At 48.6% G+C, this 19,407-nt stretch overlaps 1 protein-coding gene across 1 annotated transcript; it reads right to left on the reverse strand.

Moving 5' to 3' along the window:
• Positions 1 to 2,725: 2,725 nt before the first annotated feature.
• On the reverse strand, positions 2,726 to 6,605 carry LOC148593482 (syncytin-2-like). The gene is made up of 2 exons (XM_088530784.1): positions 5,861 to 6,605; positions 2,726 to 2,769 (listed from the first exon to the last, which is right to left on the reverse strand). Exons 1-2 carry the CDS (start codon positions 6,603 to 6,605, stop codon positions 2,726 to 2,728), a joined length of 789 nt encoding a protein of 262 aa, XP_088386910.1.
• Positions 6,606 to 19,407: the final 12,802 nt, after the last annotated feature.

A 19,407-nucleotide genomic window follows, 5' to 3' on the forward strand; every position in this document is an offset into this window, starting at 1 on the left:
TATGGTCAAAAGTGTGGGAATGGTTACAAAAGTGGAAAGAGTATGAAGTGATGGGGAAAAAAAGGAAAGTGCAAAAAGAACCCCAAGAGCTCAATAATATCGAGAAAGCATGGGAAAAGAAGGAGAGGTTGGGTAAAAGTTGAAAGGGTAGGAAAACCTTCACAAGTGTGGAAAAATGGTCACAAGCATAAGAGGGAATGTTTGTGAAAGAGAAGGAAAAAAAGTCAAAGCATGGGAAAATTATCAAAGTAGAGGAAAATGTGGGAAGCAGTGGCAAAGTGTAAGAGTACTGGTGAAAATGAATCTGTGGGGAGAACATCCAAAGCAGGAGAAAAATAGACTGTGTGTGAAGCCTTGCGGAAGGGTCCAGGGTCCCCCACATCTCCAGCGTGCCCTTGCCCTCAGAAGGCGTCTGCCCCCAGGGAGGAGGGACGCTCCTGCCTTCTTGTCACCGCCAGGTGCCTGCAATGTGCCCCTGCTCTGCTGCCTGTTGCTGAGGGTCCCCGAGGCAGCCCCACTGTCTGCAGACCCCTCTCCTACCATGGAGCAGGCCTGCCCGCGCGGTGCCTGGAGACCCCAGCAAGGCTGCGCTTAGAGGTGAAGGTGTGACTGTCCTCGGTGAAAGTCTGATTGGGGCCAAGGGCAGGAAAGGACAAGAGACAACAAGGACAAGCAGCAGCAAAGGGAATTTCAAGAGAGTTTAAAGAAAAACTAATAATAATTTTTGTAGCTGAGCAGCACTGGGACAGGACCCAGGAGATTTTCCTGGTGAAAACACCTACCAACCTGATAGAAGAGTGAGTAAAACTGGCCCTTCCCAGAGCAACCTGGTTGCCTTCTGCCTCAAGAGGAATGCCTGTGTGCAAAAGGACAAAGCAGGGGATTCTGTAAACTCTCACTTTAGCAAGGGCATTGAAAAGGTTTCTCATAGTCTCCTTCTAGTCAAATTGTGAACTGATCTGCAGAGGATCAGGCTCACTGAAAACAGGGATCAGCAGTACAGTGCTGCCAAGCGGCAGCTGGCTGTTAGTGGCATCCCTCAGTGAGCTGCATGTGGGACAGGACTGCTTCATCATAACATCAAGTTAGTGAAGAAGACGCTGGATTTGGGCAGCCTGTGATTTAGCAGCCTGAGGTCACCCTTAGCCCATTTCCTCTTCATATCCTCTAGGGGTGTGAAAAGTTTCTGGAGAGGGAGTGATAGAAGGTGTTAACGGTGCAGAGTGTTAACGACTAGAGCAGAGTCCTTGGGGTGATATGCCTCTCCCATTTCTGAAGCACGCTTGACTGGAGATAAGGAGGACTTGGTCTAAGGCAGTGGTGGCATCCAGTTGTTTGGGCGCTGTCAGGAAACCGCTCCAAAGGGTCCTGGTTTTCCTATAGGTGCCCTGCTGTGTCTGCTAGAGACATGGGGTTGTGCTGGACACCCCAGGCAGCCCACCTGTCCCTGCAGGCTTGTTTTGGTGTCACTGAATCAAGTGCCTGCACTGATTGACATCAAGTGCTTGCAGTGTCTGCATGTGCCTCAGCTGCCTAGTGAGAGGAGCTCTGGTGGCAGTGGGCATCCGGTGTCATGTCACAAACCCCCTACCTGGTCCCCAGTTCATGCTCTTGATGGAAGTAGGTGCATGCCTTCAAGCACCTTGCTCGCTTTCAGTGTCACCATGTGTTTGTGTGTGTGCAACTGGCTTTCCCCCTCCATCCCCAGGGATTTTAAAGGGAGCATAGAGCAGGGTCTTGCTTGCACACGGCCTTGCTGTGCTCCCTTCTGCCTGCACAGGGGGAATCCCACCTCCTGGGTGCTTTTGTAGAGCACATGGGAAGGATCTGAATTCCCCTCCAGCCCAGGGCCTCCTAGGCCAGCCTGAGAAGCCCAACCTGGCTCATCTGAGTCAATACCTGAACTCTGGTGAACTCTTCTTGTCCCCCTCTAGGGATCCTGCCCAGCTAAGAGACGCCAATCGGGTCTTCCAGAGTGGGACGTTTCCACCTCTTGCAAATAACCATCCTCTGATGAGACCAGTTGCAATGAGAGAGCTGAGCGGAGAGGCTGGCTGGCTCTCAACTGTAGCGGGTATCCCTGCAGGAGACAACGTTCACCTCGATGTTGGGAGTCTCTGTCCCACCGGAGTCTGCCCTCATGTTTTATTCCCGGGGCGTCCTGTCACGTAAGGCCAGCATATGCCAGGAGGCTGCGCGGGGGCAGGCAAATCTCCACCTTCCTGTTATAGCATCCTTCTAAGACTGTGCATGCACACATTCCAGAAGGGGGTCTCATTCCTCAATGTATTGATCCCGCTTTCCTTACCCTTCTCATTCTCACAGTGACTTTGGCCTTCAAACTTCCTTAAACAGCATTTTGTAGTTAGGCTGGCAGCAAAACAGCCTGAACAGCAGTTCTTGTTTCTTCTGAGCTAACAAACTTCTTCATTTGCATAACATGTAACCGCTATGTGCTTTCCGTTCTTCCTCAGGGATCTGGGTGTTACAATCTTCCTTTGCTGGTGGCCTCTGCTGAGCATTATCAAAGTTGAGTATTTTTCCTCCAGCCCCAGCTGGAGCCATCATTCTCACCCAGGCCAGGAGGAGGGGAGACCTCAGGAGAAACAGAGCTGGGCTGTGCAGAAAGAATGGCAGGAGCGGGCTTTACCTTGGGACCTGTGACAGAGGTGAATCAATCTCCAGGAAGGACAAGATGCCAGCGAACAAGTCCCTTGGCCTGAGTTCACAGCCTGAGGTCATCATTGGCCCCAGTCCCGTTCACGTCATCTAGGAGTGTGAAGAGTTTCAAGAGAGGGAGAGCTAGAAGGTTTTAAGGGTGCGGAGACCTTGGGGTGATGTGCCTCTCTCATTTATGAAGTAAGTTTGGCTGTAGACTGTTAGGAGTTGGCTGAAGGACAGTGGTGGGATCCAGACATGTGGGCACTGTTAAGAAACCTGAGTGCCCAAAACCACTTGAAAGGGACACATTTACCCTGTAGGGCACAGGGTGTATCTGCAAGAGACATGTGGCTGTGCTGGATGCCCCAGACATCCAGCATGGCCTATTTCTGTGTCAGTGAATCAAGTGCCTGAACAGAATGAGATGAACTATTTCAATGTCAGCATCTGCTCGTGTCTCAGCTTCCTAGTGAGTAGAGCTCTGGTAGCAGTGGGCATCTGATAACATTTTGGGGAACCAAAGCAATTCCATACCTGCTCCCAATATATGCTCTAGAAGAAAGTAGATATGGTGATCACAGCAATCAGACACTGGCACATGCCTTCAACCACCTCTGACCCTTCCAGTGTCACCAAGGGTTTGTGTGTGTGCAGCTGACACCCACCCTGAATGACCAGTGATTGGGAGCATAGAGCAAGACCTCCCATCCAGGCATCCCTGCTGTGCTCACTTCAGCTTGGGCAAGGGGAATCCCACCTGCTGTGTGTTTCTGTGGAGCTCACCACAGCATACCATGGCAGCCCAGGGTCTTCTAAACCAGCCTGAGAATCCCACACTGGGTGACATCAACCAATACCTGAACACTTCCCAGTCTATTCTTGTATTCATTTATCTTGCCTAGCTAAGAATTGGGAAGAGCGGCTTCCTGAGTGGGACATTTTCAGCTCTTCCAAGTAACCATGCTCTGATGAAACAAACTACAGGGCTGACACCAGTCTTTCCTAGTGTTTAGAGAGGGATAATCAGGGATTATTTTGGTTGACTCCAGTGAACATTTCCCAGGAGGAGGGAGCACGAGGGACAGAGAAATTGATGAGTTCAGCTGGGCCTCTGCTCCTGAGCGGGGCCAGGCTCCTGGGACGGAGGCAGCTCGTGGCAGCCTGGCAGCACTGCCCAGAGACAGCCGAGTGCAGGAGCAGCTCCTGTGCCAAGAGCAGCAGGGCTGCGGGCACTGCCTGCTGCTGCGGACAGCAGAGGAGAGAAGGCAGCGAGAGGGGAACGGCAGTGTGGAGCGGGAGGACAGAGGAGACCTCCACAGCTCTTAAAACAGTGAGTGTGTGCTTACAGGACAATGCTACTGAGCTTCTTGAAGGGGACATAAGAAGCCATCACACCTCATGGCTGGCAGCATTTTTCTCTTCTTTTTTCTGGCTTTTGCAGTGCAGAGGAAGAGCAGCTGCTTCAGAGCAGGGATTCTCTAACATACCACCTAAGGGCAGGGCATCCTGCTGCCTTCCCCAATAGAAATGGCAGTGATGTGAAGCCGGGTTGTGCAGACAGGGTGAGAGGTCTGCACTTCAGAGCAGGGTCCCTGCACCCAAAGGTGCTGTGTGCCCGCAGCAGTGACTGTGTCGCCTGTGAAGGTCAGCACTCAGCCTGCCCAGGGAGCTCCCCACAGGACTGAGGGGAGAAGTTCTGGGTGGGAGGATTATCCTCCACCAGGACAGGCTCCTTCTCCTGCTGGGAGGGTGCTGCGGGGGTCAGGTCTGCTCACAGGTCTAGCTGTGAGCACATTTCAAGGAACACTTCGCAAAAGGAAAGGCAAGGCAGGCATTGAGAGGGTGCTTAGAATTTCCTTCCACTTGGTAAGAGGAAAATGGAAACAAAACCGTCACATTTGGACAAGAAACTGAGACTCATTAAGAGATTCAAGGAGCTGCCAACGAGTCTGCCAGGGACATCTGAATGTCCCCTCACCCATCCCTTAGTTCATAGACAGCACCAGCTTCTCCTGGGCTGCTGCATCAGGGTCTATCTAAGCTGCTCCTTAGCACCTGCAGACATGGGGGTACCCCAGGACAGTCCCCTTCTCCCGGGAGGTTTCTGCAGGGGGAACTGGGCTCACTTGTGAGTGTCATTGTCCTTCATCTGAGTGAGGTGCAAGTACACGACAGTGAGGGGCAAGGCTCAGTGACGAAGCAGGTTCCATGACAAAGTCATAACAAGGTGTTTATTTTTTTTCCTTTTGGAATGCACAAGGGTTTATGCTGAGAACGATTGAAGCACTAAAAATTTCTGCTCTGTCAAAATATGTTCCCACAGTGAGTAGGCACCTTTGTGTGTTTGTGTTGCACCTTGCGAAAGAACGGACTCAGTCTGGGATGCAGAGTGAGACAACTTTATTCTCAAACCAACTCCTTTTATACTCTTTTAACACAAGTGTTGCAAAGATTACAATCAATCAGCATCTTGCCAGCCGTGCAGTTGTGGTTATCTTCTTTTCCTTGCTTTGTTCCTCATCTGCTGACAAGACATTCCACATGCTGTTGTTGTCCTCCTCCTTTTCCTGCTTTGCTCCTTGCTGATAAGACATTCGTCCTTGTGGTCAATCGTCCACTACCAAGGCATTCAGCACTTCCGTCTCCAAAGCAGGCCTCCACATCTCCCCCTTCTTTATTTGTTTGTGGTATTGCCATAGCTGTTTTTAGCTGAACAGCCATAACTTGGTTAAAGGATCAATCAATCAAGCACTGAACACATAATAAGAAACAAGGCAGATACACTAACAATAAACAAAATACAGTTAGTACAACATACAGGTAGTACAAATGAACAAAATACAGTTAATACAATAATTAGAAACTTTGCGTGAATATGGCTAAGCAAAAGATTGTTTAGTTTGTTGCATTTACTCCCATGGTTTGATTCCAACAAGCATAATAGTGTCCTTTTCCCAAGGTCTCTCCACCAACACTCTCGAGTCTGTCCTTGAGATCCCCCGATCTCCCCCTTCTTTATTTATGAAGAATGCTTGTTTCAAGGCACGGTCTATTAAGCACTGAATTGTTTTTAACAAACATGGGATACAAATTAAAAGGCAAAGAAAGATTATCAAGCACATCAAACCTATTTGCAATGATCCCTTAATCCACGTAGCTAATCCTAAATTCCCCAAAAGATTCCCCAAAATATTGAGACCATCGTCTTGATGTAACTTCTGCACTCCTTTTTGTAAATTTTCAATGCTTTTATGGATGGATTCCGAATGGTCAGATAAATTCATGCAACAGAGTCCATCAAAATCCTGACACCCATGGCCTTGTGCTAATAACAAAAAGTCTATAGCAGCTCTATTTTGAAGTGAAGCATGCCTAACAGAATTAACATCTAGCAATAGCCCACTCAGTGCCAGGGAAGTAGCATTAGTCTGTTTTGCCAGCCAGCAACCAAGCCTATTTAAGGTTACTAACGCTTTCGCTGATGCTACCCCGGGTGTAAATATAGATGCTGATACGATTTCTGCAGTGTTCCAAAATGTTACTTGGTCATCACACTCAGATTGAAAAGCGTGTATGGCGCGCTTGGGGCGTTTTCTATGGTTATTAATCATTGAAATGTTGGGTGTTAATAGAGTCAGCCTTCCAATGCTGCATGGTCCTCCGCATGCGCGAGAGGGGATACCAGGCCAGGCACGATCTCCGCAAATTAGAAATAGGCCCTTTGGTAATTTGAGTAGGTATCTACCAGATAAGGTTAATTTTACGGCAGTATAGTTGCACCATGCAGTGGCATTTCTATACTCCGGTAGGGTAGCATTCAGCCATTGTATTTTATGTGGCTCCGGATCCTTTGGATCTCGTCTTTTGTATCCTGGGAGAGGAGGGGATACTTCTTTCCAGTTAGCCCATCCATCTGTATAGTTAAGATACACACAATAATCCATTTTTACTGATCCTAACAAATCTAGCTCTTGTGGCTCTATATTCATTTTTGGAAACCATGGGACCCAATTATTCCACTTATCAACTATGTCAGTTGGTTTATCACTTATATATGGACGCCTTTCGAGGGGAACCTGCCAATCATCAACAGGTTGTCCTACCAGACAGGTTACAAAAGGATTTCCTGGACTAGATAATGACAAACATAACGTGTCCTGTCCCGTTTGATTGGCCAGAGTTACCCATATGTTAGTTTTAGGCTGGGGTGGCATCCACTGCGGTGTGGGTGATGTCACGGTGCAGATGATGATGATGACTGTGATAAGAAAGGCTTGATCCATCGAGCAGGTACCCATCTTGGCCCTGTGCCTGTAGAAACACAAGCATATCCTCTACCCCAGGTTATTAAAGGAAAAGGCCCTTCCCACTGATTCGTCTGTGGGTTTTTGGCTACAACCTGGGCTTTTTCCTGAACTTTGTGTTGTCTGTGTGAATCAAAATGTCGGTATATAGGGGGTCCCTCTTCTGTCCAGTAATTTAAAAAATTCAACACATAGCAAGCTTTTGCTATGCGTTCCTGTGGGGATAACCCTACGCTCCCCTTTTTTTGTTTTTGTAGCATATTCTTAAGGGTGCCATGTGTACGCTCAATAATCGCTTGGCCTGTGGGTGAATGGGGGATACCTGTGATGTGTTGGATTCCCCATTGTTGAAAGAATATTTGCGTTTTTTGTGCTATATAAGCTGGACCATTGTCAGTTTTTATAGTTTTTGGCACTCCTAACATTGCAAAGGCCATCATAAAGTGTCGACATACATCTTTGGCCTTCTCACCTGTATGTACAGAAGCATAGATACAGGATGAGAAGGTATCAACAGAAACATGCACATATTTAAATCTGCCAAATTCAGGGATATGAGTTACATCTGATTGCCAAATTTCAAGCGCAGAAAGACCACGAGGGTTTACTCCAATGGATGGCACTGGTAAAATGCGTTGGCAGTCTGGGCATGACTGTATGATTTGTCTAGCTTGTTCCTGAGTCAATTGGAACGACCTCCGTAACGCTTTTGCATTTTGGTGATAAAAATCATGCGACAAGCGTGCTTGTGCAAAGCGATCTGGTAGAACTACAGCTCCTGCAAGGCTGTCTGTTTGAGCATTACCTTCGCTAATAGGTCCAGGCAGTGAGGTGTGCGAGCGTACATGTTGGATAAAGTACGGATAAATCCTTCTGTTTAATAGCCATCTGAGCTTCCAGAGAAGCGCAAAGAGGGTCTCGTTTGAAACCTCTTTTAAAAAGGAGTGTTCTAATCTAGAGACTAACCCTGCGACATAGGCAGAGTCTGTTATAATGTTAACTGCAGAGGGCCATCGCGTAAAGACGCGGACGACCGCTGATAATTCCACTATTTGTGGTGAGCCTGTGACAACATGTACGTCGCTCTCCCAATGCCCTTCATCATTTTTCCAGACTACAACTGCACGCCCTGTCCTACCTGAGCCGTCAGTAAATACTGTAAGAGCATCAGGTATTGGCGTAAGGCTCAAATGGGAAACCGGTAATAGAGAAAGAGAGTTAAAAGACTGTATGATTTTATGTCCTGGAAAGTGGATACTTATTTGTCCTGGATAATCTGCCAAGGCACACTGAAAAACAAAAGACTGGTGAGTCAAAAAGGTTAATTGTTTTGTACTGAGCGGTAAATAAATAATATCAGGCTCTGTGCCATCTAGAAACATCAAACGCTCTCTTCCTTTTTGAATAACCATCGCAATCATATCAATAGCAGTGGTGACAGTTTTGCCAAAATTATGAGGTAGAAACACCCATTCTAAGATTATTAACGGACATGCATCCTGTGGTATCCATTGTGCTAACAGGCCATAAGGTTGGAAGCTAGAATAAAAAACAAGAAGACTGATAGGATAGTTCTGCTTTCGTCTGTGAACAGTCTGAGTGGTTAATTTGTTCACAACTTTGTCAAGTGCAGCTTGCGCAGGAGGGGAAAGCTTCCTTGGGGATGTCAAACTTGTGTCTCCTTCTAAAAGCTTAAATAGAGGATGTAATTCCTCCGTGGAAATCCCTAGGGAGGGACGGATCCAGTTAATAGTTCCCAAAAGTTTTTGAAGACCATTTAAAGTTTTTATGTCTGTTTTTAGAGTCAATAATTGTGGTCGAATTTGATGATCAGAAATTCTCCATCCTAAATATTGCCAAGGCGGAGTTTCCTGTACTTTATCTTCTGCAATTTTCAATCCTGCAGCCGATGCTGCTCGCGTAATCTGACGCAGAGCCTCTTGTGCTGTTTCCTTTTGCTCTGCAGCAATCAATATGTCATCCATATAGTGATAGATGAGGACGTTGTTGAAATACTTCCGTACTGGACTTAAGACTGCTGCCACAAATTGTTGACATAATGTAGGACTATTTTTCATGCCTTGTGGCAAAACTTTCCAATGATATCTGTTATGGGGTTCCATAGCATTGATGGAAGGTACAGAAAATGCAAACCGAGGTGCATCCTGTGGTGCAAGTGGAATGGTAAAGAAACAGTCTTTCAAATCTATTATGATCAAAGTCCATGTTTGAGGTAACATCGCTGGAGAAGGGAGTCCAGGCTGTAAGGCTCCCATATCTTCAATGACCTCATTGATTTTTCTAAGGTCATGTAAAAATCTCCAGGAATTATTTTTCTTTTGAATTACAAAAACTGGTGTATTCCAGGGGCTTGTAGTAGGAACTATATGTCCAGCTTGCAATTGTTCCTCTACTAACTTGTGTAACTGCAGCAGTTTATTTCGTGGAAGGGGCCACTGATCCACCCATACCGGCTTGTCTGTTTTCCAGATCAAGGGTTGGACCTGCTGCTGGATAGTAGCCCCTAAGAAAAATCCGTACTTAACTGCATGCCCCATTGACTCAAACAGTCTCTCCCCCACAGGGTAACGGATCCAGGCAATATAAATGGTCTAATGGTTGCGGTTCTCCCTTCCGGACCAATAATATTTATCAAGCTTTCGCTTTGCATTGGGGTACTCTGCCCACCAATTCCCGAAAGCAATGTATGCGCATTCACTAGGGGTAAACTGTTTGGCCATTGCGAGGCAGCAATGACTGTAACGTCCGCTCCGCTATCTAAAATTCCTTGTGCATTAAACTTTATCACTCCTGATTGTAGTGTACAGGATATCTGTGGGCGGTTCATAGTTATCTGTTGAGTCCAGAAAATCTCTGGTTGTCCCGTGGACCCAAAAGAGCCTATGCTGCATTTAGTTTTTGCAGCATTTGGTGTCTGTGGTAAAAAGTATACTAGTTGTGCTATTCGGCTCCCCGCTGGCACAGTACAGGGTGGTATCGGAGCCCATACCATTATCTTTATTTCTCCTTTGAAATCTGCATTGATAACTGCAGGTAACACAAACAGCCCTTGTCTTGTTGTTGAAGATCGCCCAATCAATAGTGCTGCTATTCCTTGCCCCAGGGGGCCATGGACACCAGTTGGAATTAGCACAACTGATGTATCAGTAATTAGCACTTCTATTGTGGTGGCCAGGTCCACACCGGCGCTGCCCCCTGTGCTGGCGCACAAGCGGCGGCTGCTTCCTGGTGAGGCCGCTCTGAGGGGTGATTTGCTGTCACAGCGCGACCCCTCGCCGCGCTGCGCTTGAAGTTTCCCGAAGGGGCTAATGGTTGACCTTCCTTATCAAATTTTGATCGACACTGATTAACATAGTGTCGTCCTTTGTGACAGCGCGGACATATTCCAGGCGCTCCTCTGTTTGCTTGCCTTTTTGGACAGTATTTACGGATATGACCAAATTGGCCACAAGCAAAGCATGGATTTTTCATAGACATTGTTGCAAACGTCTCGGCCATCAGAGAACATTCATACAGTTTAGAGCCGACGTTAATGCACGCCTTCAGCATGTCATCAATAGTAGGATCTTTTAGTGTTCGCAAAACTCTCTGGCAATCAGGGTTAGCGTTCTCAATTGCTAGTTGTTTAAAAATATAGCTTCGTGCTTGTTCATTATCAATTTGCTTCTCCAGAGCCTCATTAAGCCTATCTAAAAACTTCATGTAAGGCTCATTCGCATCTTGTCTTATGGTAACAAAAGGCTGTCGTTGTTTACCAGCCTCCGGGACGGCCTTAAGGGCGCGGAGAGCAAGTGCCTTAACTTGCTGCAGGCCCTCAGGGGGAATTCCTGCTTGTGCTGTTGTGGCACTGTGGTCACCCTCCCCCATTAGCATGTCCACAGTAACAGTCCGTAAAGGACCTCTTTTTGACTGGCGCTGGTTTTCCTCCCCCTGTCCTCGAGCAAGCTCTCTCATTTTTGATTCCCACATCGTATATTGCATATCAGTCATAATCAGGCGAAACAAAGTTTTAAAATCGTGAGGAGTAAAAACCGAAGAATCACAAAGAGTTTGTATAAGGTGGGTGGTATATGGTGCGCCAAGGCCGTGATCTGTCACCGTGCGCCGCACGTCCTTAATAAGATTGTATGACAATCCTTCCCAGCGTGGATTCTGGTCTGGCGCATAGATAACGGGGAAGGCTTTCAGCATGCCCACATCCCCCGCCTGTTTTGCTCCTCGTTTTACTGAAGCCCATTTATCATGCAGATCCAGGGAGTATAGGTCTGGTTCCTTCTCCGGGTTAATAGGACCCGGGTCAAAAGGATTATCGTCCTGGTCATCAGGCGACTGTACCGTGAAGGCTTTTGTAGCGCATTTTGTTTCCTGATTCTCATCAGGACATAACTGAGGTAATGGAGGCGCGGAGGGGATGGCAGGAGCCTCGACTCCGTCATTTGTGTTCAACTGCGGCCCACTGTGAGATTTCAGCGTTTCGAATACAACTCGCCATTGTGGCAACAGGCCAGCAGCAGCCTTATCCCCGCGAGTGGCACAGTCCCATAATCGGACCCCAATTTGGTCCCACTTCTCCGTATCAAATACGTTCTTACTGTTCACGGAGGGATCATTTTTAGAAGCCCATGCAAGAACCTTTTGTAGATCTTCCTCATCTAATTTCTTGCCCTGTTGTTTTAAGATCTTAGAAAAGGCTTCTAAAACATCTTTTTGTTCCTTCGTTAAGTGTAACCCCATAGTCCCCAGCTGCTTACCTCTTTCCTTTCAAGAGGTGTTGGTGTGCACACAAAGGACGCTTCCTTTCAGCGTGATCCTTACGCTTCCTTTCAGCGTGAATCCCGGGAGTTCAGCTGGGCGGTGCAGCCAAGAGAGAGCTAGTCTTCGTGCCCCACGTTGGGCGCCATTTGTTGCACCTTGCGAAAGAACGGACTCAGTCTGGGATGCAGAGTGAGACAACTTTATTCTCAAACCAACTCCTTTTATACTCTTTTAACACAAGTGTTGCAAAGATTACAATCAATCAGCATCTTGCCAGCCGTGCAGTTGTGGTTATCTTCTTTTCCTTGCTTTGTTCCTCATCTGCTGACAAGACATTCCACATGCTGTTGTTGTCCTCCTCCTTTTCCTGCTTTGCTCCTTGCTGATAAGACATTCGTCCTTGTGGTCAATCGTCCACTACCAAGGCATTCAGCACTTCCGTCTCCAAAGCAGGCCTCCACATGTTTGTGTGTGCGCCATCATATACATTATTTATATGCATGCTTATATATCAACAGACTCCTCCACTTATCGTTTTGCAGAGATTTGAATTCTAAATGTTGAAGAGCCCTGCCGTAGAAGGGGTCGGCATCGTCTCCTGCAGCTTGTGTGCATCAAAGCCACTCCTTCTCTCTGCAGTGCCTGGAATAAGGGTGCAGGGTGCAGGGTTAAAGGAGGCATGAGGACAAGGTCTATCTCTAGCCATCCTGACATGTAGAAAGGGTAAGGTCTATCCTTGTATCTTTTTGAGTGTTGTTCCCCGTTGTTGGAGTGAGATCTGGTGTGGCAGACTCAGATACAAATATCTCTGTTGAGGAGGGCAAGAGTGATGGGGGTGAATCCCTCACAGAGCTCTTCTCCTTCAGACACAACTGGTGTGAGGGCTGTATTCAGTTCTCATGCTGGTGAATGAAGAATATTCCCACTTGGTCTTTGGACTAAGTCCATTCCAAGCAATGCAATATGCCATTCCAAGGCATCTCCACAAATACCACTCAAAGACTAGTGCATCTATTTCCACCTGCAGCAAAGGAGAAACAACTCCACCGGAGCTATGGGCAGGAGTCCCTGCTGAACTTGGCACACTCAGCCAGTTCAAAGTGGAGCACCAGAAAGGGAGCTGAAATAAGGGAGAAAGGAAATGTGGGGAGTTCCTTGAGAAACTGAAATGGTTTGGCTCAGAAAAGCCTGCCTTAACTTTTGGCTTTCTTTCCTTCCTTGGACAGGACTCCTGTGCCCCGAAGGAACTAATGTCCAACAGCAGCTCATTCAACGAGTTCCTTCTCTTGGCATTTGCAGACAGGCGGGAGCTGCAGCTCTTGCACTTCTCGCTCTTCCTGGCCATCTACCTGGCCGCCCTCCTGGCCAACGGCCTCATCATCACAGCCGTAGCCTGCGAGCACCACCTCCACACCCCCATGTACTTCTTCCTCCTCAACCTCTCCCTCCTCGACCTGGGCTCCATCTCCACGACTGTTCCCAAAGCCATGGCCAATTCTCTGTGGAACACCAGGGCCATTTCCTATTTGGAATGTGCTGCCCAGATATTTTTCATGGTCTTCTTGTTTTCAGCAGAGTTTTTTCTCCTCACAGTCATGGCCTACGACCGCTATGTTGCCATCTGCAGACCCCTGCAATACGGGACCCTCCTGGGCAGCAGATCTTGTGTCAGAATGGCAGCAGCTGCCTGGGCCAGTGGTTTTCTCAATGCTCTCCTGAACACTGGGAACACATTTTCCCTACCCCTCTGCCAAGGCAACGTGGTAGAGCAGTTCTTCTGTGAGATCTCCCAGATCCTTAAGCTCTCCTGCTCAGACTCCTACCTCAGGGAAGCTGGGATTATTGTGGTTAGTGCCTGTTTAGTCTTTGGGTGTTTCACTTTCATTGTGGTGTCCTACGTACAGATCTTCAGAGCTGTGCTGAGGATCCCCTCAGAGCAGGGCCGGCACAAAGCCTTTTCCATGTGCCTCCCGCACCTGGCTGTGGTCTCCTTGTTTTTCATTACTATATTGTTTGCCTACCTGAAGCCCCGCTCCATCTCCTCCCCACTTCTAGATATGGTTGTGTCCATTCTGTACTCGGTGGGGCCTCCAGCCCTGAACCCCCTCATCTACAGCATGAGGAACAAGGAGCTCAAGGAGACACTGAGGAAATTCATCCAGTGGGTACAAGGTCAATGATAACAACTGTTTCATTCATTCACCAGAATATCTGGCATCGAGGCTGTATTTTATCCATTTCCTTTTTTAATTCTCTCTTTTACATCCATTTTAAACTAATAAATACTAAAATAAAGATACCTAGTTTTTGTCACGACTGCACAGGAATGTCTCCTTTAGCATTTAAACATAGACAATGATAAAGCAGGAAGCCAGGCTTCCCCCTTCATTAGCAGAGAGGGGGGATTCTCTGAGCCGCTTCTTTGAGCTCCCTTGGATGTGCCCAGTGCAGGGAGGAGAGTTTCCCTCTGTAGCAGATTTTCCAACACTGACACCAAGGGACCTCTGGGGTACAGAGTCACGGTGGGACAAGGACAGGTGGGGTGAGACCAGGGGTCCAGTGTTGTTTAGAAGATCTCAGCTCTCGTGCCTATGGTTAGAGTGTCGTCTCAAATCTCTCTAATATTACAGAAATGGCAACCAAGGGTCAGCATGGGTTTCCATGATTTCATGCAAAGCTCCAACACACAAAACTAAACATGAGTGAATTGAAGGAAAGTCTAGAGGCTGCCTCCCCGTTGCAGTTCGGGTGGGAGGCAATTTCCTGGTGACACCAGGTGACATCTGAAGAGACAGGGTTGTCCCAGGCACGGGCTAGTGTCTATTGCTCTGCTAAAGCAAATGTGATACTCACATCTTTCTAGAATGCCTGGTCAAGGCCCGGTGGGCATCTTCCTTGGCCATCTGAAATAGCACTAGTTGCTCACTAGTGTTATAGCCACACTCACTAGGAAGCTGAGACACATGGAGATGTTGACAATGTAAACTGTGACTGTAATTCATTTCGGACACTTGATTCAGTGACACTGAAGTAGGCCTGCAAGGCCATGATACATGCTCGGGATTTCTAGCACATCTGCATGGGCAGGAGCTATGAGGAAACTCTGCCTTTCTTTAGTAGTTGCTAGGAAAGGACCTCAGGTTCTCTCAGGTTTTCCTACTTGTGCCCAGACATTTGCACAGAGTCTGCTGGGGGCCTGGAGCCAGCTGTGTCCCCCAGGGAGTAGTATTGGGTCCAATCCTGTTCAACTTCTCCATCAGTAACCTGGAAGAAGGAACAGAGTGCTCTCCCAGCAAATTTTGTGATGATACAAATGCGGGAGGCTTGGCTGATACACCAGAGGGCTGTGCAGCCATGTTCCTGTGTTAGGGAAAGAGGACTGGATTCAGCTGCCACTTGTGGGTGCCCAGTGCCCTGGAGAGGGTGAGTGCTCAGGAGGGATCTGCTGAGGACAGTCCCACTCATTACAGAGCTGGGACAGATGCCCATCCTCCTGGAAGGGGCTATGGAGCCACCATGGAGCATAGGAGACCCCCAGGGGCAGAAAATGCCTGCACTGGGGGTGAATGCTGTGCTGGGAGAGGGGCTGCCCAGAGGGGCTACAGAAATGATTAATGTATTCAAGACATAGAAAATACGGGGGCGATCACAGAGATTTCCTCTACAGTCAAATGGAGAGAGCAGTGGACACTAAAAGACAAGGGCAGATAAATAGTTCTTCACAGCAGATTCAGCAAGTTCCTGAAGATTTCCACTCTTTAATCACTTGAAGACATTGAAAACAGTCCTTCATCTTTGCAGGCAGAGCTCAAGTGTCCAAGCACCAGCACCCAGCGGGACTTGGAGATGTCCCAGTGTCTCTGAGTGACTGTGACCTGCGTGGGCCTGAGAGCTCTCGCAGGGACCTGCGGGAGAGCAGAGCCCCTCAGAGCTGCAGAGGGAGGCTGGGGACAGGGGACCACAGCACCTGGAATGGCACCAGCTGTGCAGGACTCTGGGACTGCAGCCCACCCACTTCTGAAAATCACTTTCCTTTTGAAGAAAAAATGATGATGCCGAAGTCTAGTGTACTAAAACACAACAATGAATAATGACGGGAAGTATAACAAATCTTTTTTTTCTTTAATTCTTTTTCTTAATTTCTGTCTAGATCTGTTTTTTATCAAATTTTCTAAACTTTTCTGTTACTATCAGGTCTATACCTGTAAGGTTTCTTTGTCCCACTCAGAGCCCTGTGCTCAGAAAAGCCCCCCTACCCACAGCTGTCCCTGCCACCTCTCACTGCACAGAGCACGTCGCACTTGGAGGTATCGTCCTCTCTCAACTGGTGCAGAAAGTCAGGGACCAGCTTCAAGGAAATGCACTCTTTTCATGTGGCTGACTTTGCACAAACTAAATCTATCCCAAGCAAAGGCCATGGCCAGGAAGAAATAAGCCCTCCACAGAAGAGCTCCTAACTCTCGTTTCATCCTGACTCCCCTTTGACACCATCCTTGTGCTCTCCGTGTTGGTGCCATCCCCGCTGCCTGCCTTTCCCTTCAGCCCCACTGCTCACCTCGCTCCCGCTCTCCTGCAAGCCGAGAGCCCGTCTATGGGCTGGGAGCAGGCGTTCGCTTGATGCTCCTTGTCCATGTTCAGGATCCTCTCGTGGGGACCTGACAGCGGCACCAAGGGGAGCTGCTCCCTCCTGATGGAGCTGCTCTCCTCAGAGTGGGGAGCCTGGGGTCTCTGTCCCCAGCAAGGGCATGGTCACCATGGGGCCCGTCCCCTCACAGCGGCCTTATGGACATGACGCCACTCCCATCACAAAGCCCTGGTGGTTTCCATGGGGACGTTATTCCGATACCCTGGTGGAGACCACCGAGACCCTATCACGATGTCTTTGTGGGGACTATGGAGATACCATCATGATGCCTTGGGGGAGACCATGGAGAATGACGCCATCACAATGTCTTGGTGAAGACCATGGGGACCTCATCATTATCGCTTTTTTTGAGATCTATAGCAGAGATCTTCACAAGGCCATAGCTGTTGCTCTGCCCACTAATCCTCATAACAACACTCCCGACTGGCTCTCTTTCCATCCCTAAGCCTAGCTCCCTGCATCCCACTGCTCTCTCACCTGCACCTTTCCTTATCATTTCAGGCCATCACCTTCTCTCTCTTGCTGGAGTCTTCTTCTCCCCTGACTCACTCCCAATTTAAGGCTCTCCTCACCAGCTTGGACAGCTGGTTGATGACCTTTATGTGGGCAGATGGGAAGAGTCTCCTTCCAAATGAAATGTCACACCTGGTAGCTTTGCTGCCTTGCTGTGTGCTCAGCTCCAGGTCCTCCTCCGAATCCTGCTAAAAAAAAAAAAAGTAAAGCAAAAAAAAATCTTTGCTCATTGTCCTCTCCATTTTCAGCTTGTAATAAGCTGGGATGATTGTACAATAAAGCAATATGAATTATGATATCTGAAATGCAGAATTAAACCATGAATCCTTAGGACACATTTCCCCTTGTTGCATGAGTGCATGCCCAGATGTGCAGGGATGCTGCTGCTGGAGGCATGTTCTGTGCATCACTGTGCCAGAGCAAAGGCCACCCCAAGGACACTGACTGAAGACTCCGAAGACCATGGAGAGACCAGCAGGTTGTGAGGAAGCTCCAAAAGTGCCTTTGCCCACTCTGCCTGTTGACAGCACCAGTAGCACCTTTGCTGGGCCTATCTGGCCAATAACCACAAGAATGGAGATACTCAAGGGGTGCCAGGCACCCAAAGACCATGCGAGTGCCATAGGCACCATGGGTGTATGTGTGCAGGTGCTGTAGGTGGGCACATGGAGCACTTGTGACTGTCACAGCTGCCTATCCTGAGGGACAGGGCAGGATGGCAGATTTCTTGAAGCAATCTCTAGAAAAGTGAAGGTGCTACTGAAGAACTCCCTGTTCATACAATCTAGCGGGGTGAGCAGGAATTCAGGGGAGGGGATTAAGAAGGGTTTGAGAGTTCAGAGACCAGAGCACAGAGCTTGGAGTGATGTGCCTCCTCTTTTTGCAGCATTCTGCATGTAGGTGGGACAGTTCTGCATGCAGGTGGGACAATTTCCCTACAGTCAGTGCTGGAATTCATTGATTAGGGTAGAGGTAGGAAACGCAGCATAGCCTGAGGCACTTGCCCAGCAAGCACTGCAATGGGGCATGGTTTTCCTGCAGGTGCCCTACTGTATCTGCTAGAGACATTTGGTTGTGCTGGACACCCCAGGCATCTGGCAAGGCTCTGCCAGCACTTTTCTATGCCATCAGATCAAATAGCTGCATTCAATTACCAAAACTGCTGCTTTATGCCACAATCTTTCTATGCCTGGTCTTCATAGTTAATGGGGCTTGTATTTAGGATCTGGGGTCATTTCAGATGGGCAATGCAATTCTCCTGAGGCCCCCACCCTGATGCTCTGGGATGATGCAGGTCTCCGAGGAGCTGCATCAGAGCAAGTGGGCCCTGGCACATGCCTTGGACCTCCTCAGTCTTTTCAACTGTCCCCAGGTGTTTGTGTGGGAGCAACTGATTCCCATTCTCCATCTCCAGTGATTGCAATTGCAGCTTAGACAAGGAGCTCTCTTGCAGACCTCTATGTTGTGCTCACTTCAGTTTTGAAAGGGGAATCACTTGAGCTGCCCGTGGAGTTTGCAGGATTTTTCTGAATCCCACTTCATGCCAGGGACTGTTAGACCAGCATGAGATGGGCAGAGTGACTCATCCCCTGAACCTACTGTGAGGGTGACAGAGCACTGGAACAGGCTGCCCAGAGAGGTTGTGGAGTCTCCTTCTCTGGAGATCTTCAAAATCCTGCCTGGATGCCACCCTGTGCCCTGTGCTCTGGGTGTCCCTGCTGGAGCAGGGGGGGTTGGACTAGATGATCTCTAGAGATTCCTTCCACCTTAACCATTCCGTGATTCTCTGAAGAGATGAGCATCAAAGGTTCCACAGGAGCACATTTCTATTTCTCATAGGTAGTCATACTCTGATGAAAGGACTTGCAATGTTGGAAATAGTCGCTCTCCACTCAATGGGAAGAGACAACAGGTGATTACTTCACTCTATTCCAGTGAACATTTCCCAGGAGGAGGGAGCACGAGGGACAGAAAAATTGATGAGTTCAGCTGGGCCTCTGCTCCTGAGCGGGGCCAGGCTCCTCGGACGGAGGCAGCTCGTGGCAGCCTGGCAGCACTGCCCAAAGACAGCCGAGTGCAGGAGCAGCTCCTGTGCCAAGAGCAGCAGGGCTGCGGGCACTGCCTGCTGCTGCGGACAGCAGAGGAGAGAAGGCAGCGAGAGGGGAACGGCAGTGTGGAGCGGGAGGATAGAGGAGACCTCCACAGCTCTTAAAACAGTGAGTGTGTGCTTACAGGACAATGCTACTGAGCTTCTTGAAGGGGACATAAGAAGCCATCACACCCCATGGCTGGCAGCATTTTTCTCTTCTTTCTTCTGGCTTTTGCAGTGCAGAGGAAGAGGAGCTGCTTGAGAGCAGGGATTCTCTAACATACCACCTAAGAGCAGGGCATCCTGCTGCCTTCCCCAACAGAAACAGCAGTGATGTGAAGCCGGGTCATCACCTTCCCAGATGGGTGAGAGGTCCCAGACAGGGTGAGAGGTCTGCACTTCAGAGCAGGGTCCCTGCA

Source organism: Tinamus guttatus, unplaced genomic scaffold (assembly GCF_059628265.1).
Source record: "Tinamus guttatus ecotype Peru unplaced genomic scaffold, ASM5962826v1 Tinamus_guttatus_pri_ptg000387l, whole genome shotgun sequence".
In the NCBI taxonomy this organism is placed as follows: Eukaryota; Metazoa; Chordata; class Aves; order Tinamiformes; family Tinamidae; genus Tinamus; species Tinamus guttatus.